Source organism: Mirounga angustirostris, unplaced genomic scaffold, assembly GCF_029215605.1.
Source record: "Mirounga angustirostris isolate CCGP_5_RB_7025 unplaced genomic scaffold, mMirAng1.0.hap1 SCAF_17, whole genome shotgun sequence".
Taxonomy (NCBI): Eukaryota; Metazoa; Chordata; class Mammalia; order Carnivora; family Phocidae; genus Mirounga; species Mirounga angustirostris.
Window position 1 is genome coordinate 57122393 of NW_026991725.1, and position 23812 is coordinate 57146204.

Genomic DNA, 23812 nt, shown 5'->3' on the forward strand with positions numbered 1-23812 from the left:
AAGCTTTGGTCTCTGCTCCTGGCTGGTCTCTGCTCCAGGGGCCCAAGGACAGCCCGAGGCTGCCCATGAGGACAAGAGTGCCCCATTCATCTCCGCGAGCGGGACGCACTGCACTAACAGATAAGCTCTGCTAACAGGACACTTGAGAACTTGTCCTGGCCACCAACGCCTGGTCTTACTGACAGGAACAACAACCAAATATTCTGTTCACTTAATAAATGAAGGAATGAACAACAATGTCAATACACACAGGACAGAAGATTCTGTTCCTATCTTCTTGCTCAAACAGGTGCAGTGTCACTAGGAAGCAGGCAAGCCCTTGACAAAGTTCTGGCGTGGCCGCAGCCGCCCCAGGCCACTGAGGGGCATACAGTGGGCCCTGGGACGCCACCCCAGGTGTGACCAACAACACAAGAAAGACACTTGAAGAATCATGCAAAGTACATGACCTGAAGAGTGTAAACGGGAAGTTCTCAGAACAGGTGAAGGCTCTGAAGCCTTCAGTTAAGGACGTCAGAGTTCTGGGCATTGTGGAACCAGCCCCCTGCACCAGAATCTTCTCTTTCTCTTGAACTGAAAATAGCGGGTTTCTAACCTTCAGGGCAGGAGGAGGAAGGCATGTGGCACATCATGAGGTGTACAAACCACAGAGACCCAACGTGAGGGGAGAACAAGATTTCCAACCCAATTCTAGCACCGAGTCTCAAAGAAGTTTTTCCTGGTTGCACAGAAATCCAACAGATGGAGGCGTGGGGCAAAACGACCAAGAAAAAGACATGTCCTGACGGCCTGTGAAGGCGGCATCCAGGGCTGCCCTTACCCCGCCACCAGCAAGGCCCAGCGCCTGGGCTGGAGGGGCTTCTCCCACTAAGTTCAGTCCCGACAGGGGCACAAACGCTCCTTGCACACACGGCTCCACTGGCCAGGCTTAAAGGAGGAAAAGGTCACCTGAGGCAGAAAAACCAGGACGCCAGAGGGAGACTGAGCGCGGCCAGCCGGCAATGGGACAAAGGAGGGAAGGAAGGGGGCTGTGCTGGAAGAGAAGAACCACAGACCATGAAGGAGCGAGGTGGTGGCTGGCAGGGAAGGTGGCTCCCACAGGCACACCGGCTGTCTTACCTCGTCACGTCTGGAGCAGAGCTTGGGTGGACGTGTTTCATGATGGTCTGGATCCAATTCCGCCGGATTCCAGAGGTCATAGCAGAAAGAGTGAATTCGCCCTCCTTCGTCTACACAAAAGACAAGCTGTCATCAGGAACTGTCCCCTCCCTGCCCCCAAAGGACATCCTGTAGGGAGAATAGCAGCCAAGTAGGGGGCTGTCCCAGGAGCATTGTGTATGCCCTCCTCGAAGAAAAGTTGGAGAGCAAAGGAAATAGCAAATCTGCTTTTGTGGCTGACTCAGCCATCCTCCTCTCTGTTTCCTGTGTGCCTACAACGTCCCTGGTCCCCGGATGGCTCGCCCTGCTCCCTCAGGGGCTCACAGACTAGGGGGAAGGAGAGAGCACGACCCGAGAACAAAGCCCGTGTGTGGGGAGCAGTGGGAAGGGGCCCCCAGGCCGGGGACAGCACCATCCCAGGCCCAGCAGCATGCAGGCAGGCACATCAGGTGCACAGGGTGATGAGAAGGAGAGTGGCAGGCACGGGACTTGGCAGGCAGGCTTGGCCCTATGGGGGCCGCATGTGTCGGGCTGAGAAGAGGCAGGGAGACCTGCTGGGCTGCCGCCAGGGCAGTCATAGTTAGATTTAGCATGGTGACAGAGAAGAGGGAGGTTCTGGGGCGGTAAAGGAGGTGGTATGCAGTCCTCACTCATAGGATATGGGAGTGGAGGAGGCTGCTTTTACACAATCCGTGGACTGCACGCCCCTGACCTGGGTGCAGACCTGGGGACAGGAGTCAAGACGGAGGAATACGCTGGTGGTGGCTGAGGGAGAGGAGTTGCACTATGTGGGGACAGAAGGCGGATAGGAGGGAAGGGGAGCCAGACAGGGGCTGAGAGTGGGCAGCAGGGCCAGCGAGCGGAGAGGTCTCTGGGCTGCAACCCTTGTGTCACTGAGCCACGCGGACAGGCAGCACCCAAGACAAGAGGGGCATGAAATGCAGGTGGTGGTCTCCTGGAGGCCACCTCCCTGCTCCTGCACCACGGGCTCCCATGTCACAGAAGTGAGGGTGTCAGTACCGTTCCCTAGGCTGCTCAGGCTACTGACCAACAGGCCTGTGAGACACGTCAGCTAGTCAGCTGATAGGAAGATGAAGTCACCAAGATGGTTTTGGGATGGACACTGGCACAGCCAGGGGCCAATATCTGAGACCACAGGCTGGCTTAGCATGCTGCAAAGCGCAGCTTGGACCTGACCTCATCATCCACCTCAGGCCCCCGCCGGCACCCCCAGTCGAGACGGCCAACAGCCCATGGCCCAGCTCATCTCTCCTTCACCACTTTCCCCTCCGTGCAAGCCAAGCGCAGGGCTGCTGCCTCAGGGCTCTCTGGAGCACCGGCCCCTCGTGCCCCAGGACCAGCTCCCCCGCATCCTTGGCTCCTCGGCTTCCTCCCACTCCAGTGTGGGGTTTCTGCAGTCTGACCTCAGCAATCTGGACATTCCCTCCCACGAGCTCCTCTCTCACCTGCAGACAGCTCTTTCCCAACCAGGTGCACGCTCATGGCTGCCTGTCTCATGTTCTTAGGGAGGCCTCAAACGCGGCACGGCCAGAGCTCCAGAGGCTCCCCTCCTGCGAGGCCGCCTCTGCCGCCCGCACAAGGCTCACCGCGCTGTGGGGTGCAGCCCCTCACACCTGCCTCCGCCTTCCCCTGGCCAGAGCCACAGCCCAGCTGCTCTTTCACCATGGCCCTTCCCACCACTTTCTGTGCCTCTCACCGCCTGGCCTTCTGCCTCCACCTTCCTCTCCTTTCTAAGTGCGCTGAGTATCCTGCTGGATGGGTCTTACTAAGGCACAACTGCCTCAGTGTCTTCCAACACATTCCAGGGCTTCCCCCAACCTCAGGACAAGACTGATTCCTGACCCAGCACGCAGGGCTCCCACGGTGCTACCCTCACCTGGCTTCTGCACTCAGCTACCTTGTGGGTGCCACTAAATCTGGTGGCCAGGCAAGAACACGGCAAACTCAGCCCTCCAGCCTTGCCTCGCGAGATCCTAAAGCTCCTTCGTGGTCCAGGCTGGGCCCCTCCTGAGACCCACTCTCCCGCACTGGAAGATCTCCCCTGGCGTAGAACTCTGAGTCCATGGGGCTCATGGAAAAGCATCAGAACTGGAGCTAAGCTCACATTGCCCTGCCCAGGGTAAAGTGAAGAGGGGTCTGACTGACAGCTGAGATCCACTGGGGAACACAGGTGACTCAGAAATGACCTCGTCTGTGACGGGGAGAGCAGGTGAGTTCTCAGAGAGAACTCCAATGCTGTCTGACATGCTGGCTTACCGAGCACGTCTATTCCTCCCGCAGGGACAAGGGCAGAAGAGCATCACAGCAGGGCAGCCTGGGCCACCAAGATCCACCAACTCACGCCCTGGCCCTGAGGCCAGGCCATCAGTGCAACCTCCAACCAGGCCTTGGTGTCCATGCAGTTGCCCTGCATGCAGGCAATGCCATGACCAGTAGCCTGGTGGGCTGCCACCTGGATTTCTCCTTGTAATAAACTCACCGGCCTGTGGGTCTGAACCTTGGTCTCCTCTGGGTTTGGTTAATACAAGTTAGTCCCAAGGTGCCTGATCTACTCTTGAGTCCAGAAATACAACTGAGTTTCTGGACCCAAAGACCTAAAGAAAAGACCCCGTTAAAGGCAACCCAAGTGGAGTTCTGGCTCCCCGTGAGAAACTGAGTCCCAGGTGGCAGCTCTGTCCGGCTGCTCATTAGCACACGCTCCCAGGGCTCTTGTGAGGGAGGAATTAGCTTTGCCCAAAGAGAGGTCTGGCCTTTGTCCCAGCTCCTGGGAAGTAACCTGTGAATCCTTGTTATTCGGCGGGGGGGGGGGGGGGCCTGGCCGTTCCAGAAAGACCAGCCATGAAGTGAGAGAGTTGGGACTTTGTGACACGTGAAATCAGCCGAGTTCTGCGGAAAGGGCTAGAAACTGCATTCGACTACATGGACAGTAACTCAATCTTCGGTAAAGCTCTGGCCACCGACTCGGGTGAGCTTCCTGGGCTGGAAGCTCTGGGTACCGCCACACATCACCCAAGAGGGAAGGCATCCCCGAGGACATAGAAGGTTTGCGCTTAGGGCCATCCCAGTACAATTCTCCATGTCTCTTACTCTACTTTGTTCTGATTTGTATCCTCTGCTACAAGGAAACTACAATTGTTAAGTATAGTGCTTTCCTGTGTTCTGTGAGTCACTCTGGCTAATTCTGGAGCCTGAGGGCGGTTTTGGGTACCCCTTGATCTTGCAGTTGAGGACTGTGCCCTAACCTTGAGCCTGACTGCCTCCAGGTAGCCCTTGAGCCACCAGCTTTAATGAAATGACCCAGGAGAACCATTTCATTTCTTTAATCAGATTCTTTTTTTTGGGGTGGGGGGCAATGCCTTGCTCTCCTGAGTCCCTCATAAGACCGTGGGGAAAAAAGACTTCTCAGTGGATGAATAAATGTCCAAATGAAGAATAAATGAGTAAAAACCTAGTATTTAGGTTTAAAAGGCTTAACACTTCTATTTTTATTTCCCATATCCCATGTTCTTCTCAAATGCCAGCATTTAAAAAAGAAGAAAATGGAAAGAACCTTCGGTAACAGAAAGCTTCTAAATGGTATTGAGAAGAAAGATGCTAATGCCTAATTTTTTGTTCAGATCACAAACTGGGGTTGGGAGGAGGTGCTAGGGACAGAGGAAGCACAGGTCAAGGCACCAGTGTTGACGGCAAAGAACGTGGGCCGACCAAGCCTGTGGGAGGTCAGACTTGCCCACAAGTGTCCCTGGACCAAGACATCAGGTTCTTGGAGAAATGTTTCAGCAGGTCAAGCCCGTGTCCCCCACCCCCAAGCCTGTCTCCAAACTCCACCCCAGGCTCACATGTATCTGAAAGCCATAGTTTCTCTGGACTGGATACTCTGTGACATCGTAACACGTAGACAAGTCAATTTCCCCGTCCAAGTCAGCCGCCTACAGAGAGAAAGTAAAAGTCAACACCTAGACAAGCGAATTTCCATGTTAGCCTTATTTTTAATGGGCACATACACTGATGAGTAAGGATACTGACTATCCTATACTACCTGGAAGCATCCATGCCATGTCCCTGTGCACCCTGCCAAAGATATCCCATGCCAGTGGTTCTCAAACCTGATGTTGGGACTCTTATATTATTAAAAATTGAAGACCCCGAAGAGTTTTCACTTATGTGGCTTTTATCTATTGATGATGATATTTAGCATATTAGAAATAAACTAGAAAAAAGTAAAGATATTTGCTCCTTTAAGAACACAAATAAACCATTTTATTTTTTCATAAAAAATAGTTTAAAAAGTCAGCAATGGATTTTTGCAAATCTTTCTTTAAATGCTTGGTTTCCAAGGAGAGCTGGATTCTCACATCTGTTGCTACATTCATCCTGTTTGATATATCGTTTTGAATGAAGTATGGTTGACCCTTGAACAATACGGGTTTGAATTCTGTGGGTCCAGTTATACATGGATTTTTTCTGATGTAGTACAGTACTGTAAATGTATTTCCTCTTCTTTATGATTTTCTTAATGGCCTTTTCTCTAGCTTACTTTATTCTAAGAATACAGTATATGATATACATAACATGCAAAATGTGTTAATCAACTGTTTGTGCTGTTGGTAAGGCTTGTGATCAACAGTAGGCTCTTAGTTCAGTTTTGGGCGAGTCAAAAGTTATACGCAGGAAAAAAAAAAAAAGTTATACGCAGGTTTTCAACTGCAGAAGGGGATGCACCCCTAATCCCTATGTCTGTTCAAGGGTCAACCGTATGTGAAGACTGTCCAACCTTATATAGATACAGCCTGGAAAAGAGAGACGTATTTTAATAGTCATTTCTTTCTTTTATTCCAGTTTTGTTGAGGAATAGTTGACATACATCACTGTGTAAGTTGAAGGTGTACGGCATGACAGTTTGACATACTGTGAAAAGTTGTACTTTCTTAAAGGTTAACTGCAAAGTGGAATCTGAAATCCTGTGAAAGGACTTTCCATACTATTATATTAAAATGCATGGTTTTTTGCTGTCCTCTGAATGGACCTTTACCCGTGTGTGATTTTGTAATTTATGTACTGGTCATTTGGAAGACGTCAAGTTAGGCGGATCTTCCCCAGGTTGACACATTTCATGACACAAGCTCAAAGCATGATAGGATCAGCACCTATGCTGTCAGGACAGTCTGTAAGGAAAGGGAAGCTGTCAAGTCTGTGACGGGGAAAACACATTTTCCAAAGTTCCAAATGCACTTGAAAGCTCAAATTGTATTGCTGGCAACAAACTGTCAGTTGTTTTCCTTGAAGGAACAGACTCACTTGGTTCATTTTTAAGAAGGTGCCAAACACCCACAGTGAGTGAGCAGTTTGTGTCTCAGTTGCTCTCTCCAGTACAGACAGTACTGCACGAGGAGAAGCCACCAGAAGGCGCAAGTGCTTTCCCACGAGGCACCCCTCACACTCCAGTATGCAGCAGAAGTGACTCAGGCTCACTGTTGATTTTGAATCATAGAATACAGAAGAGTATTCACGAACGGAGACTTTAAATGGCATCCTAATTTTATGACAATGGTTCTGAGTAGACCAGGCCCCCGAAAGGGCTCCAGGGGTCCACAGACGACACTCTGAGAACTGCTGGTCTAGGCACAGACTACTAACCACACGTGCTCCCGTGTTCCCTGATGTCAGGCTGCAGCAAGGGCCTGCTGCCCACACCACTCTCATCTACCTTGTATCACATCTTTCCACTGAAGTCCATGAACAACTTCCTTTTTCTGAGGTTCACGATATGTAAATATGTATAACCAGCCTCCTAATGACAGATATTTATATTCTTGCCAATCTTCTGCTATTACAAAAGTGCAGGAATGACCAACCTTGGGCACAGATCTTTTCCTATAAGTGGAAATATATCTGAAGAATTCCTGGAGTGGAATGCAAGGCAAAAGGTAGGAACACAGACTTGTCAAATTGCTCAAGAGATGGTATTTTTTTTTGGCGAAGAAAACAGAGCCTCTTCTGGTTGGTCTTCAGCCATGGGATCAAGACAGTCAACCGGGCCAACCAAGTACATTTGTCACATCCCATCTTTGTCCAAAAGACAAGGGACAAGATTTAGTGCCTGCCGTTCCCTCAAGAGACTCCATTCTCCATGAAATCTTTGTAGAAAAAAACAAAACTGCTCATCCTGAGTTTTAAACTAAGACATCTTTCAATGTTTTTCAAAGAACAGAGAAAAGAGAAGCCACTGAAACACACCACCCAGGCGCCTAAAGCAGGGCCTCAAGACAGCTCAACGTTTCAGGAAGAATCAGTCACGAGAACATCAAAAGGCGGTCACACTATGCTCAGCCTTCCCACCAAATCTAGACCGGGAAGCCCAAGACGGCAACTTGGACACCTGTCGACAGACAGGAGGGGACTTGAGCCCGAAGCAGCAGCCGCTGGACCCCTTTAGCTGTCTCCACAACCACGAAGGAAACCAAGACACTCACCTCCTCAGCTGCCGAATCCCTGTAGTATCTCAGACTTTGATCAGCAAGGACAAACCAGTGTTTCTTCCACTAAAAGGGAAGGGAAAAAGCAGACTCAACTAGAGTAGAGCCCCACATTTCCTGCTCCCAGGTGATCCACAGCCAGAGTCCTGGGGGAACCTCGCAGAGCACAGGAAAAGCAGAGGGCAGGCGGCCCCTCCCACGAGTGGCAGACACACACAGGACTCCGCTCAGGCCGCAGGCAGCCATGCGCACATGACCTCAGGGCACTTGCTAAGCTGCGGCTCCCCCGTGGCCAGGCAGCATGGAGAGCTGGGGTGGGCCGCAGGCTATGGGCTCTCTGGAACCCACAGTGCTGTGCCTGGTGAAAAGTGCTTCGCAGTCCTCAGTCTCAACTCCAGAGGCTGCAGACAGGGGGCTGGGCCCTCAGAGCTGAAAGGTGGCTGTGGAAACAGCATCTCCATCCTTCAGGGGCTGCCTGTGAGCCACGGCCACTGGGGGCTAACCAGAGGGGCGCGCCCACCTGCAGCCAGCAGGAGCAAACCAGCCAGCTAGCTTCCCAAGTCTTCACTGTGAGGAGCAAGGAGGGAGACTTGAGTCTTCAGGCAAGGCCAAGGGGATTGATATGGAGGAGAGAGAAAAAGAGGATGTTTCGGCAGTCGCTCAGGAGGCACGAGGGGGAGCTCAGGAGGGCAGGATTTCGGGGCTTCTCTCAGTATGAACTAGCAGGCTCCTCTTCATGCCTTCTTGGAGGCCTGGCCTTCCAGCCCCAACAAGGGTCGAGGTGGGGCTGGCAGGTCCAGCTGCAAGTGGCTCTTCCTGCTTGAGTCTGATGACAAGAATGCACCCCACTGGCTCCTCCCAGGACTGCAGCTGAGCTGGAATCTCTGGTAGAGTCTAGAAGCCCTGGGCTGCTGTCCACTTGGCCGGCCTTGTAAGCAACCACAAGCCAACCACACAACCAGAGGCTCCTGGGGAACTTTTAGGAAAGATCACCAGGTAGGGAGATAGTGTTGTAGGACACTCCCCTGGCCTGAGGCCGAGATCCCTGTGGGGTGCAGGAGGGCGATCTCCTCCAGAGGCCCCCACCCCCCACTGCAGAACGGAGGGTGGGGGAGGCTGTGCACCTCCACGTCCCTGAGGAGATGGGGGTCTCGGCCACACCACAGCCCTGGCCAAGACGTCACGCCAGGGTGGGGGATCGAGCCAGGGTTCCCACACCTGCCGGGGACGAGTTGACCTAGCACCTGCTCCCCACTGCCTCAGGGGCCCCAGCAGCCCTCCATTCTTACCTGGCCGTCCTCATACTGCTTGGTCAGCCAGCCTTTCTTGAAATTCAGCAGGTCGGGCTAAGAGAGGGAGGAAAAAAAAGAACAGTTCAGAAGAAAGGACACTGATATCCCAGTTGTGGGGAAAGGGTGACTGAGGGGCAGGCATTTCTGTCCAGATGAGGTGGGCGGCAGGAAAAGGGGTTTCTCCCCTGCCCGCAAACACTCTGCAGACTCGCATGTCTTCGAGGGAGGAGATGCCGGGCTCGGCGGGCTGATGAGGAGGAAAGGGCACGGCCCCAGCGCCCCGTGAGCAGCAGAAGCTGGGCGGCCCGGACGCTCTGAGGGAAGCCCCTGGCTCCGTAGGCAGCAGCTGCCTGGCAGCACAGAATGACCTGAGGGAGAGCTGTTTCGTGTTTCCCATGAAGGGGAAAATCTGCAGTGAGCACTAAAAGAAGAAATCAGAAGTTCTCACAGAAGCCACAGGAAGACTGAGAGAGGAAGCCTGAAGAGCAGAGCCCACGCACAGTGTTGAGCAAAGATGCAGCAGCAAGCCTGCTGAGGCCTTGAGGCCGCGTATCGAACAGGACTGGCTTTAGGCTCCAGTTCCCTGCAAGATGCAAACCCCGGACAGCTGACAGGAAGGCAGGGGGCGCTGTCCCTGCCGGGCTCTCCTGCACCAGTGTCCCTGGGCCTGCGGAGCCGCGGGAGGAAGCACCTGAGGACCATCTGCAGCCCAGCTGGGCCTTGCTTGTGTTTCACGCCTGGACACCTGTAAAGCTGGCGCCTAAAGAGAGGGGGATCCAGGGGCGCCTGGGTGGCTCAGTCGTTAAGCGTCTGCCTTCGGCTCAGGTCATGATCCCGGGGTCCTGGGATCGAGCCCCACATCAGGCTCTCTGCTCGGCGGGAAGCCTGCTTCTCCCTCTCCCACTCCCCCTGCTTGTGTTCCCTCTCTCGCTGTGTCTCTATCAAATAAATAAATAAAATCTTAAAAAAAAAAAAAAGAGATGGGGATCCTCCTTCCCCTCGCCCCACGTGCTTGCTCTCGACGTCCCTACAGCTGTCTTGACCAGAAATAGGCTGTGATGTCTTTCTGTATTTGAAGGACTGGGGTGGGGGGAATTATGAGAACAGGTGTACGGTGGCAGGACCACCACCAGCAACACGTGTTCTGGGAGTCTCTGTTCCAAACCTCTGAGCCACGCCTAGACTCAGGGGAAAACCCACTTCCTGCAGGTAAGACGGCCTCCTAGCCTCGTTCCGGCTCATGCCAGTGTGTGGGTGGTGGCTCCACACCCTAGGGGAAAAGTGGCAGCCACCGTAGGCTTCTCAGAAGGCTGCGGAGCCCCAGGTCCCCCTGTGAGCAGCTGTCCTTCACTCCCAGGGCCTCTGGTGGGCCGCTCTCAGCTCCCTGAGGGAGCGATGGTCCCATCTGACCATGCCGCACCCGCACCCCCACAGCTGCAGCTCAAAGGACCTAGGGCAAAGGCCCTTCTCCTTCTGCGGTGAAACACCACAAACAAGGCCAGGGCTCCCAGCTAGAGGAGGCTCCTGTCTCCAAAATGTCACTGAAACACACCCAAAACAAGAACAGAGGTTCCTTGCTGTGGCCCCGGTGCCCCGAAGTCAGGATTTTGCTGTCTTGGCCAAGTGGCCTGTACCGGGCACTTCAGAGCTCAGGATGCCCATGGAGTCCAAAAAGGGGAACGAAACCCAGCATCTGCTTCCCACGCACAGACACGAAGGCCGGTGCAGAGGGGACAGGCAGCACAGACGCACGGACATAAGCAGACAGTGACCCCAAGTGACAGAAGCGGCAGGAGCAGCGTCTCCAGGCCTCGGTACGCAGGCGCCTGGGCTCACCGTCAGGGAGGACTCCGTGGACCTCCTGTCCAGTGACTTGGCTCTTCGGTGTGGAGACAGGGGGGAGGCCGAGGTGTCCGTGAGAGGAGCTGTGGGGGCTTCGTTGGGGAGGTCCTGTGGCAGAGAGCGCCGCCAGTCAGTACAAGCCAGTACACTGAGGCGGGGAGCAGGGAGACCAGCAGCCAGAGCTGCGGGAGGGTCAAGACTGTTCCCAGGCGAGGACGAGAGCACTCTGTCTGGGCTCCCATGGCAGGTCTGGGCCAGCGTGGGGACCGGAGCCAGAGTGCCGGGACTCCTCGTCCAGCTCCACCTGCTTCACGCAGCGGGTTCAAAGACGCGCCAGTTGCTGGAGCGGCCTTTTCTTTCAGATGCACTCGTCACCATCACTCTCCTGGACCCACCCCCGTCCCCTGGCTTCTCGGGGTCACAGAAGGAAGAGCCCCGGACTCTGTGGCAGCCCGCAGCAGAGCACCTCATACGCCCAGAGAGAAGCTGGGGAGGAAGATGAAGATCGGACACAGCAGGGCCACGAGACGCGGGTGGGCTGCGCGGGAGGAGGAGGAGGGTTCAGAAGAGGGATCTGCCCGTGGGCTGAGTAGAGAAGCGAGGGCTGTGGCCGCCACTCGGAAGAAAGAGGAAGGAAGGTGCTCAGCCTCACGGCTGGGCTGCCTCAGAGAAGAAGAGAGCAGCTCTAGCTATGACCTGGGGATCTGAAGATCGCCAGACTAGCCTTTAGCAGAAATGGATGAAGTTCTGACAGGAAGATGCAGAAGACAGGCCTTGCCCTCAAGAAAGTCACTCGCTGGAGGAGAGGAGAGACACGAGCAAACAACTGGGAAACGAGAGCGAGAAGCCCAGCAGCCGTGCGTGCACGTGTGTGTTTGGGGGCCCCGTGAGAAGGTGTGGGGCCACATGCCAACTGTGCCCCCGTGGCCGCACGTGGCCCTGCCCGGGCCCCAGGCGCTCACCCGTTTCCTGGGAAATGCCCTCTTCTCGCTACGGCCCTGGCGAGTGTCACCTGATGGTGAGGGCCCGGCTGACGAGTTAGTCTCCATGTGCTCTGCCTTCTCAATGTCCAAGGCCTCAAATTTCTCAATGACCTGGGACCTCCTGCAAGAGAGGACACGAGGCTGCTGAGGGGGAGACAGGGTCCCCCCAACAGCCTGAGGCGGGCTTGGTCTTGAGTTGCAGAGGAGCTCCTTCAGCCGACACTGCCGTGCCGGACGCATCCCAGCCTTCCCTGGGCCTCCCCTTTTGCAGGGTGTGGAGGCTGTGCACAGCACACTTGGCCGGTTCACCTGACACCCACCCCCCCCAGCTCCCTGTCCCACCACCGTGGAGGGGAAGCCGTGCAGGGGTTGGCAGCAGCTCAGGGCCGGGGCCTTCCCCTTCCCAAGGCCGGTCCTTGACCTCTGACCCCGACACGGGAGGCCCCTGCACAGTCTGTTGACACGCTTGGCAATCACACAGCTCCCTGCCTGGCCCCCTCTCCTGAGCCACAGACATGACCAGAGGCAACCACCACCTCAGAGGGTGACAGTCTCCATCCTTACATTCATTCCTCAGCAGATCATGATGCAGCCCCCACCCCAGGGCACCCAAAACTTAGCAAGAAAAAGGCCCATGAATTAACATTGTTTCTGCCAACAGTAACAAGAATCAAAAACCAAATTAAAACAAAAAACAAAGCAAGTTGATTTCGTGTGAAAAGGCCGGCGCATCATCAGGCCATCTACGGCTGGAGACGGAGCTGAGATGGGAGCGAAGCAGGCGAAGGAAGGGCGAGTAACGTCATACAGCCACACAGCAGGAGGAGGTGGAGAGGGGCAAGACCTGAAAGAAAAGAAGGCTGGAGAATGAATACACAGAAAGGGACGGCTTCTTAAATCAAATAATGGTAAATCAAAATTATTCAAAGAATTAAAGAAGCAAAAACCCGAGGTGACTGCCGAGAGGGGGACACCATCCTTGTCCCTGAGTCACAAGGAGTCGCAATGGTGGCTAAAGGAAGGGAGGCCGGGGGAGCGGGCGGGGGGGGGGGGGGCTGAGCCTTGGGTGTTGTTTAAAAAAGGGAGAGGGCCCAAGTGGGAGTCACTTGTACTAAGCCCACTCACCAAACTGAGACTTGGTATCTAAATTACAGTTTCAACCTCTCCCAAGAGTGGAATCTTAAACCAGTCCATCTGGAGTTACCTGGTCAGCACTGGTGAGGTAATCTGCCCGACAGACCCCAGCTGTTCCCCAAAGGAAGGTGACCTTGCCTGAAACAATGCTCTCTTTGCCAGGAACTTCCTTGCCCCACCCCATTCTGCCTATAAAAACTTCACTTTGTACAGCTTCTCAGAGCTCCTTTCTGCCTGCTCAATGGGATGCTGAATCAGTGAATAAAGCCAATAAGATCTTTAAAATTTCCTCAGCTGAATTTTCTTTTTACAGATTTGATGGCAGTGGTGGGACCTGAAGGAAACTTCAGACAGCCTGAGGACAATGAGAAACAGCTAGCTGTGGTACCCATGAACCCTCTGAGTTCTTGGTCTTTCTTGCCATTTCTCAGGGCCACAGGAAGTTCCTCTTGGTTCTGAGCTCTGCTCTCTTGGCATTGAGCTCCTGATCTAATTGGCTTTCTACGGTCCCCCACTTGACAAGACCATGGTGTGGCTAGTTCAGTCTGCAATTCTCCATTTGACTGGAACCCCCAGTGCTCAGATTCCCTGTTGGGGACTTCTAATAGTTCAGTCTGCAGTTCCCCATTTCATGGGAATCCCGGTCCCTGATGCCCATTCGTTGGGGTCTGCTGGTTCAGTACCTTCCCAAGTCCGCAGCTCCACATTGAGAAGTGCTGGTGGTGCACACAAAGCCTTTTACTGGTTAGTACCATCGCAGTTACTGCTGGTATGTTAAGGTGTACACAAGGTAAAGGCTATTGCGGATGAGAATCTCAAAAGCCAAAAGCTACAAAATTGATGGGCACAGGCCGAGCACTTAAAAACCTATTAGAGCGTTTGCCAGCTAACTCTAAGACTCCTGTGTTAGGGTAAGCTGATCATGCAACGGACACTACAGCGATACTGGGTTACCTGCCAACCTCAAAAAAACTTCCGTGCAACAAGTACGCTGTAAAACATCACACAATTCCTAACCCAGCAGCATATCCCTTTAGGTATTAATTTGGCTCTGGGAGACTCAAAAGCTTAGTTAGAAGAAATGGGATCTTTAAATTCCAGAGTTGAGGGGCACCTGGGTGGCTCAGTTGGTTAAACATCTGCCTTCGGCTCAGGTCATGATCTCAGGGTTCTGGAATGGAGCCCCATGTCGGGCTCCCTGCTCAGTGCGGAGTCTGCTTCTCCCTCTGCCCCTCCCCGCCCAGCTCGTGATGGCGTGCATGCACTCTCTCAAATAAATAAAATCTTTAAAAAAAATAAATTCCAGAGTTCAGCATACTGACTTCCAGCACACCTACTTATTTTATGGCTAAGAACTATAGTCCCAGAAGCTATAGATATCTACAAAAATGCAAAATCTTGCTAAAGATAACCTAGAATTACAATGGCCAATATGGGAATATTCCAATTAGACAAGATCATTTATTTAAGAAGTATACTTAAAAGCAAGGGTTCCTAAATCAAACAAACAGAATGGGTACCTATTTTAATTGGTATGCAGAAGCTTCCAAAGCCTTCAAGATTCCCAAACAGTTTCACTGAAAGTTTTGTTGCAAAGGGTAATGAAAAATTAAAGACACAAAAGATATCTAAAACACCACCTAAGGCCTCCCCCTTACACCCTCCCAGGAGTATAACATCAAAACACTGGCCCAGACATCAGCATATCATTTGTAACCAACTGGGCCATTAGAAAAAATTTTGTCCTCAAACATTTTGGATAAATCCTTCAACACCAACTTGAATGCCCCCATATCTGTCTTTGAAGGAGGCCCCCGTATGGACTCCTCCCAGAGTTGGTGGGACTCTTGAGGGATTTTCTGGTAAACTGCTATGTTATTCTCTTAAACAGCCAAGGGAAACTAAAATTAAAATTAACGAAAAATCTTGCCAAATTCTGGTAGGTACCAGAGGCTACAGAGGGGATCCTGGGAAAACTGGTAGAAGCCAGAGAAAAGTGGGAATTCATACCAGAGCCAGCTCTCCTGAATCGCCATCTGTAATGCCCAGTCGAAACATAACTGGTTCTTGATCCTTTCTTCCTCAAGGACAGCTACTGCCTTCTTGCTTGTCTTGTTTTGTGTCCTAAGAACCTGGCTTGGTTTTCCGCCTGAATGGGACATGCAGGTTGCTGGTTCTTTCTTTTGGCTATCTTTGAGAGTAACTCTGGATCTTGGGAAGATAGTAAGTATCCTTTTATATCCTCGTGGGGTCCCCTCTTACATGGAAGGGGGGCTGTTCAATACTGTCAGAAACATTTACTCTTTGTCCTGGCTGAAAAGTGACAAGATATTTTAAAAGGAGTTTTTAAATAGCTCTGTGGTCAGAAGTTGGCCAAACTGGAAGCTGATAATCAGAGCTTGATAGGAAGTTTTCTTAGGCCTTCTTCCCTAAGCTAAAATGAAATGATGTACCCAGACGAAAAAGCATCTGAAGCCTCTGTGAAAGGATTTATTAAAACATTCCACAAACAGTTCCAAATCCAGAACACAGAAATCTTTTGATTTCCATCTTAGCTGGAAAGCTCCTCCCTGATATAAAGAAGCAAACTGAGGATGATGTAGTTGGATAGGTGGATCAAATTATGGTATCATTTAAGTTGCAACATAATTCTTTGAGGAATTAAAGCAACTGTCCACATCTTATAAATCTTCACAAGAGATTCAGCTCCAGAAACAACCTGAAGTCCAACTCTTTTTTTTTTTTTTTTACCAATACCAAAACCACCCCAATAGATCTCTAAAGGCTTCTCATTATTGTGAGAATTTGGGCCTTAGAAAACAAAAGTCCTTCTTGGAAGCATTTACATTCTTTCCCTGTGCCTCTGTGATGTAAATGGTCTACCTGGTCTTCTCTGGGACCTCTTATATAGGCCATCTCTTTGAAATACAAACTTCAGGGAGGGAATTTTATCAGAAAAACTAAAGAGGGAAAGGTTATTTGGAACAAAGGTAAATGAAAAATCTTAAATGTCTTCTCCACAAATATCATTAAAAAGCTTTAGCCATTTGACCAGGTAAACTTATTCATCTGCCAGAAACACAATATGAATCCAACTTAGAACTAGTGCATTTTGTGTTACTGTATCTGTCGATGGCCAACACTGTAGAATGGAAGCCTTAAGGTGTGTGTGCATGTGTGTGTATTTTCTACCTATGGATAGTATTGCCAAAATTAATTTGTAAAAGAGCTCTACTTAATTAGCTTCAAGAAAATTAAGTGCTTATATGAATTACATGTATACTCATATATACATACATTTGAATATATACAATAACATTCTACAACTTATAATAGAAAGTAACCCAATGCTTTCAGGTTCATGTGATCTACAAATATTCAGTTTTAATGCTGATTTGTTAGTTAAAATAGACATGTCTTCAGAGTTATCAACATTAACTATAGTATGTACCTACAACTTTTATTCTATCTGGGTTTACTAGTCAAATCAGCTCATGCTGTCTGTGTTACAAACTTTTTCAACAAGAATAATAACATAGGATGATGGCTGACATTGTCCAAATGTTTCACAAAGCTTTCATGGGTAGTTGAAACAGCTGATCTATGAACTAGATATATATAAGTGAGATATGCATTTTTAGGTGAACTTTTCAGCAATACTTATATTTTTGGCATGTCTACTTAAATGGTTTCCCCAAATCTTTTTGGTAAAAATATCTTAAGAGTTTTACTAAATTAAACGATGAAGTCACTGACTGACTAGATCATTTCCAAATAAAATACTGAAACATTAATTACTGAATATAGGCTCACTTACTTTTTTGCTTTCCATTATATACAGAAACTAAAGATACTTCGGTCTATTAGTAAATATGTTTTGTGCTACACTGAAAAATCTATTATGAGAAAGCATGTTTCCAAAAGATACAAGATGTATTCATAAATTTGCTAAGCTGCAGAATGCTAAGTGTTTACTACTTTATTTTCATGAGAAATTAAGGTTTTTAAGGGTTAGAAATTCTAACATATGTAGGATGTATGTTTTTGGTAAGAGAAGATACAAAGAATGGAGATCCATTTTTGTTGAGGGAAAAGAAAGTAATTTTGTCCTAACATGAGACTGGTTATTGCAGAATGGAGAAGAGAAAAAAATCAGGACAAAATCAGAATGTAAAAAAGAAAATTGGAGAAGGTTTGTGAAAAAGAAATCTTGGGCTGACTAATGTTTTTTTTTTTTTAAAGATTTTATTTATTTGACACAGACAGTGAGAGAGCACAAGCAGGGGGAGCAGCAAGCAGAGGGAGAGGGAGAAGCAGGCTTCCCGCTGAGCAGGGAGCCCAATGTGGGGCTCGATCCCAGGACCCTGCGATCATGACCTGAGCCAAAGGCAGACACTTAACAACTGAGCCACCCAGGCGCCCCTTGGGCTGACTAATACTAAAATGAACTTGAGTGTAAAAAAAAAAAAAAAAAAATGAATTTTAATATCAAAAGTAAGGTGGTACAGTATTATTATTTGGTTTTCTCTGTTTAAAGGACAAAATTTTCTTGGTCTGCTATTGATAAGAGACTGAACATTTTTTCTTTACTTTTTAAGTAATCTGCTGAGAAAAAAAGATGTTGTGTCTTATCAAAATAATTTCCTGTGTTTCACATTGTCTTTATCAGGTCTTTGATTACTGAAGAAAACCGAGTCTCCTTTATTAAAGGTTTTGTTGTTGTTGTTGTTTTTTACAGTTATGTAACTTTCCGTATATGCCTATAAAGTCTGTAATTGTCATGTTGGCCAAATGATAACTGAGTATTGTTTCACAGTGATCTAAGATCCTATGGGACCAAGTGTCTTAAAACCTTCTGATATTTTGACAAGCTTCCCCAAAATGTAATTCTAAATGAAGTCTTCTTGACCTAGAAGTAACTTTGGGATTTTTCAGAGGATCCCTGAAAATCCTAAAAGATTTGTTCCCTCTTCTTGTAGAAAAAGAGATGTTCACTAATTAGGCTTATTTGTTATGTTACATTACATGGGCAGCATTATCAAATAAGTGATACTAAACCTTTTCAGGTTCTGATATGTCCTGATGCAAATATTATCAGTCATAATTACAGCTGTTACCTTAAATGTTGAATATCACAAAAATAACCAAATTTCTTGTTATTTCCATTACAGTGTACTCTCATCTGATCTTTAACTATGGGCATTTTTAAGTCTTTTGTCACAGAGAGTTCTTGTTTTACTCTCATGCTTTTACAGAAGTGTTTGTGGAAAGGACTTTGACAAGTAAAGATTTCTTCCCTCCTTTCTTTTTCTTTTTTTTTTTTTTAGAGAGGGAGAGAGAGAAGAGGGGAGAGGCAGAGGGAGAGAGAGAATCTTAAGCAGCTCCACGCCCAGCATGGAGCCCGACACGGGGCTCGATCCCACCACCCTGAGATCATGACCTGAGCTGAAATCAAGAGCCGGATGCTTAACCGACTGAGCCACCCAGATGGCTCCAAGACCGTAAAACTGAACTGGGGAAGAATTTCTAGACTAATGAAAACACTGGATTCAAGCAGAACAGGTATTCATTACAGAGGACTGAATGAACTGAGGATAATTATAATTTTACATAACCTTTTGTGTAAAACACTGCTAGTTCCTTAGTGTTTTGTTCTGTAGATTTAGAGAAACCTTTTCACTTAAGTGATCTATGACCTATTTAGCAATTTGGTAGGGCATACCTTTGTAAACAAAGATGAAACATCTACTTTTTCTCCTTACCTGATCCCTCCAGAATTTGTAAACTCTTGAGTATTCTTTTCATGGCAATATACTTGGTTATTTGTATAAGTTCAATAAAAACCTGTTCCCCTTGTAACAGGGAACAACTGAAAACACTGGCTATATTACCAAGGCTTTGACTGGAATGTCTTATTTTAGAGATATGCATAGACTCAAATATGACCAAATAGCTTTAAGGAACTGCTTAGAAAAATCGGGCTGGTACCTTGCTTATAGGGTTCCTGGCAGCCTTCCAGGTGAGTACAGAAAGTCACTTCCTGGCAGGCCTATGAACCTCAGAATGTTTGGGGGGAAACTCTGAGAAGAGAGAAATTCACCCAAACTACAGGCACTGCAGGTAAAATCTATTTTTTTATTTTTTTAAAATTTTTTTATTCTTATGTTAATCCCTATACATTACATCATTAGTTTTAGATGTAGTGTTCCATGATTCACTGTTTGTGCATGGCACTGCAGGTAAAATCTAATGGTGAGTCCTTGGTTTGGCTTGCTGGCCTCAGAGAAGAATTCAGTCTGAGATTCCTTATGCAAAATTCCAGCAAAGCAGTCTTAAAAAGGGCTTATATGGTCAATCACTATTCTTGCTGCACTTATAAAATCAGGCCGTTTAATGCAAACAAAAGTAATTTTACTGTGACTATCTTTAAAAAAATGGGAATAACTGCAGAGAGAAAAACTGTGTTTGCATCTCTGTAGATATTAGATTCTAGGCTGTAAGTATCTTTGAGGTTTTGTTCCATACCTGTATATCAATAACCTGGACTGGCTCCTGAATTCTAGTTTTTGTAAATATCTGGCTTTGACTGGGATGCCTGGGTGCTCAGTTGGTTAAGCGTCTGCCTTCGGATAGTTCATGATCTCAGGGTCCTGGGATCGAGTCCCGCATTGGGCTCCTTGCTCGGTGCAGGGCCTGCTTCTCCTTCTCCCTCTGCTGCTCCCCCTGCTTATGCTCTCTCTCTCTCTCTCTCTGTGTCAAATAAATAAAATCTTAAAAAAAAAAAATATCTGACTATGACTCTCCAAACATAATTATTTCCTATTTTCTGCCATCCTTCTGATTTGGAATGACTAAGAATAAAGACTGCCCTGAAGGGCTATTCCAGGTCCTCCTCACCCCCCAGATGGGAACCAAACTTCAGGGAGTTGAACCTTGGGTCTGCATCTCCCAACTGAAAAGGGCCCCTTCAGACTCTAGGAATTACATAGCAGCTGGAGACCTCAAAATCAGATTGATTAGGAAGGAGCTGACATCAAAGTGGACGGCTTCCACCCAAGATGCTGGATCAAGACTTCATTCTTTAAACATGAAATGAAATTCTTTCATCTTCTCTTTCCTTTACTCTGGCACTGGTCTGGAAAGAAAGCCGACATCCCTATCTCTCAGGCCATTACTAAGGGAGGACAGGGGGTTGGAAAATCTTTCAGATTGCTGGATTTATCATAAAAAGAGCTCTTTACCTGTCCATGATACTAGAGATCCCCTGGTCCTCCCTGTGACCAATTTCTCTTCTATTCGCAATGGACCCCCTGACCTTAGGAGTCACTTACACAATCTGACTTTTACAGCCAGAACATCCAGTGCCTTGTTTTCACCTTTCTACGATTATAACTGTACTTGCCCAACTGGACACAAATTCCTAAGCAGATCGTAGTACATTTGTATTCCCATTGTTCTTGTGATTACCTAAATCAGATCTGCCCCAAATATAAAAAGATCTCACCAGCAGTCCCCATCTCTGCCAGGCCAAAGTTGTTCTTCAAATAGGTTATCCCCTGATTATCCTGCAGCTAAACAAGGAAATGTCTGTGCTGTGGTCAGTGCCACTTACCACACCTAGATTAACACTTCTGGGAAAGTTGAAACTCAGCTACGTAAAAATCACTGAAAAAGCCACTTCACTTAAAAAAAAAAAAAAGTGACTCCTTCAGTGGAGGTCTTTCTCTGAGTTATTTGATTTTGATTGGTTTGGGTCTTGCGGACCATGGATCCAAACGCATTCCAGACACTGGGAATTATCCTGCTTAAAATAACCACAGTAGTCTCCCTCATGCACTATATTCTCTTAAACGCGTGTCTGCAGCTGCTAACCACACAGCAAACGATCTCCGTAAGACTGGGACGTCAGACAGGGATGACGAGAGTAACTGACTTAAATGTGAGCCTGAAGTCGTGACCTGTGAGTACCACAGAGAATCAGCAAAAAAACGTCATGACCTGTGAATACCACAGAGCAAAAAACTGCAAGAATTTGAGCAGTAGCTGGGAGTGGTGCTAAGGTCTTAAATTTTGATCACACCACTCAGTTAAGCTGATAGTCTGAACAAAAGGGGGGGAATCGTGGGGCGCATGCCTGGCTCAGTCAGAGGTACGTACCACTCCTGATCTCGGGGTCATGAGTTTGAGACCCTCATTAATCTCTCGGGGTAGAGATTACTTAAATAAATAGGTAAATAAACTTTAAAGAAAGTGGGGGGGGGCGGTTTGGAGGGAATTGCTTAAAAAAAAAACCAAAAAAACACAACAGGCTCAGAATAGAGTCAACTGTGCTAAGCCCAAGTCACCAAATGGTGGTTAATACCTAACTTACTTATAGTTTCAACCTCTCCCAGGAGTGGAATCTTAAACTAGTCAATTCGGAATTACCTAGTCAGCACCAGTGGGGTAATCTACCTGACAGACCTCTGCTGTCCCTCAAAGGAAGGTGACCTTGACCGAAACAATGCTCTCTTTGCTACTGTTAAACTTCCTTGTTCTGCCCTCTCCTGCCTATAAAAAGTCCTTTATTTTGTACAGATCTCCAGAGCTCCTTTCTGTTTGATAGATGGGATGCTGCCTGATTCATGAATTGTTGAATAAAGCCAATAAGATGTTCAGAATTTACTCAGTTGAATTTTGTTGTTTTTTTTTTTACAACATTAACATGTCACCACACCAGAGGCCTGTCCTCCCAGGGACACCCAGGCAAGCGCCCCAAGGTCACCTCACAGGAAGCGTTTTGCTTGCATTCAGAATCAACGGGAAGCAAGTGAAGGGCCTCTGAGCCCAAAAGATTAAAATCTAACTGAAGACTAATATCTAACTCTATAAGGAAAAAGAGGAAATGGGCTCAAATCCTGAGACCCTGCCAAGAGACTAGCTTTTATTCAGGAAAGGTTACTAGTAAAAACGGATCTTAGGGTTTCTTCATCAAAGAAGGCCAAAGACCAAGGGTAGAAGTCTCGGGGCTGCTGGGCCCCCTGCTCATCTCTGTGCTTACACACAAAGCAGGAGCTCTGGAGCCCTAAGCTTCTGCAGAATCTTCTCCAGGAACAGAGCTTGTTCCCAGGCCGACCTGCGGTTAGGCTGAGGGAGCGCAGCCGCAGCAGAGGGTGTGCGTGGTGAGCGCGGGAAGCTCAGGGAACCACAGGAAGCTCCTGTCAGCGCTCAGCCTGCTCGGGAAGATGACGCCGTGTGCCCCACCATCCTAGAGGGTTTGGGGAAGGTTCCAGGCCCACGTACAGACCTAGGCACCATCATTTGCAGAATGAGAGCCCTTCCAACTGACCGTGGGGCCTAGAAAGCCGCAGGAAGGCCATGTGGAACAAGTGCTCCACCGAGTCCTGTGCAACTCGCATGCTGCAGACCTGCCAGGGCTGCCGAGAGAGGAGTCCAATGAGGAAAGCAAACTGGGCCCGTCAGCCCACTTAGTTTGCAAAGTGAGTGAGCAGTCTGTATACTGGCTCCCTTGAGGTACTGTGTGTGCGGCCGCAAATGCTCCCTGGGCTGGCGGACGGCACAGAAAGGGGGCACTGGCACCGCTGCCCCGCCTCACCTCCCCAGGTTCCCAGCTGAGGGGCTGTGAGGGCCGCACAGGAGCCGGTCGTGGTGTCAGCCACCAGGAACTCAACAAGGGCCATGGCCTCCCCAGGCTGCTTCAGCAGTGACTCAGCACCCAAGAAACATTCTAAAAGCTCTGGAGCAAACGTCAAGAGCAGAGCAGATTGGCCCATAAAGGCTTCCTTGTCAGGAGACCGGCCCCCCCGTCCCCCCAGCCTGGCTCCTGGGCAGGCCTGGCTCGGCTGCCACTCCGGATAGCCGTGGCAGACGTCCTGCCAATACGGGGCTCTGCTCTATTCAACCAGGATCCGGGACTCCAATCACGCACAGGGAAGGCTACTTGGGAGCAGGGCGCAGGCCTCGCAAAGTGACAGCAGCCAGTCAGATGTCATTAGGGTAAGAAAGTGACATTACAATGTTAGGATGCAGAGCTGGTGGGGTGCCAGGACCCGGTGAAAACCCATCTCTGTGGTGGCGAGGAACATGCAGAAAGTAAAGCCCCGGAGATGCCATCTATCCCAGGTGACTAGACAAGAACAAGTCTGAAGCCAAGCAGGTGTGCTGAATGTTAATTCTTTGGTCTGCCGCTACACCAGGGCCTAGCTGCCCACCCAGGAGCCTCCAGGACCCATCGCCTGCCCGCCAGCCCGCCAGCCAGTATAAAGCCTCCCCCGCCCTGGCCCACAGGCCTTCTAAGTCTCTGGCAAGCCCCTCCACTTAGTTGCTTAAAAGACAGCCTCGGCCCCCTCCTGGGTCACATCATGGGAGCGGGGTCTTCCCAGTAAAAGGCCTAGCGGGGAGGTGCGTCCTGGCTCTGCTGCACCCGGCTGTTGCCTCGAGGAGTCTCCCCGCTTCTGAGGCCCCATCTCCACATCCACACACTGGGATTGGACACAGGAGCTCTCGGGGTTATTGACCAAACAAGAAGACAGCCAAGTGCTTGGAGGTCACCTCCCAGGCACTAGGTCAGCTTCCCTCTCCCTCTGCCTAGGAATCAGGCACATCTGTTTCTTTCTCTTCTTAAGACCAACAACTCTGGGCAGCTCCTCCTTATTCTGGAGGTGGACGCCCAAGTGCACAGGTCCTTTCCACCTGGGGCTTTAGCAGAGTAGGTGTGTATTGGGAAAGGCATCCTGCTCGCAGGTGGCCCCTTGACAGGGGAAGCCCGTCGCCCCCCTGCCCCGTCCCCACAGCATGCCCCAACTCTGAGCTTTACTTAGGCTTCAGGAGGGTGGAGAGGACACTGGGAATGCTTTTGGAATTTAGGTCTGAATCTTTTTTTCCAAAAAGTGAATTTCTTTGGGAA

General features: G+C 49.4%; 1 protein-coding gene across 10 annotated transcripts in view; it reads right to left on the reverse strand.

Annotated features, from left to right (window-relative positions):
- MPRIP (myosin phosphatase Rho interacting protein) overlaps nucleotides 1-23812 on the reverse strand; it is a 150764-nt gene that overhangs the window by 32208 nt on the left and 94744 nt on the right. For 9 of the 10 annotated variants that reach the window (XR_010408343.1, XM_045889691.3, XM_054511009.2 and 6 more), the window contains 6 exons: nucleotides 11752-11893; nucleotides 10784-10897; nucleotides 8945-9001; nucleotides 7653-7721; nucleotides 5019-5108; nucleotides 1120-1229 (listed from right to left, as the gene is read on the reverse strand). Coding sequence is in view for 9 of the 10 variants with exons in the window: in XM_045889691.3 (XP_045745647.1) it covers nucleotides 1120-1229; nucleotides 5019-5108; nucleotides 7653-7721; nucleotides 8945-9001; nucleotides 10784-10897; nucleotides 11752-11893 (582 nt within the window). In the remaining variant the exon portion in view is untranslated. The remainder of the gene's footprint in view (nucleotides 1-1119; nucleotides 1230-5018; nucleotides 5109-7652; nucleotides 7722-8944; nucleotides 9002-10783; nucleotides 10898-11751; nucleotides 11894-23812) is intronic. The other variant, XM_064582082.1, reaches the window with a different exon arrangement.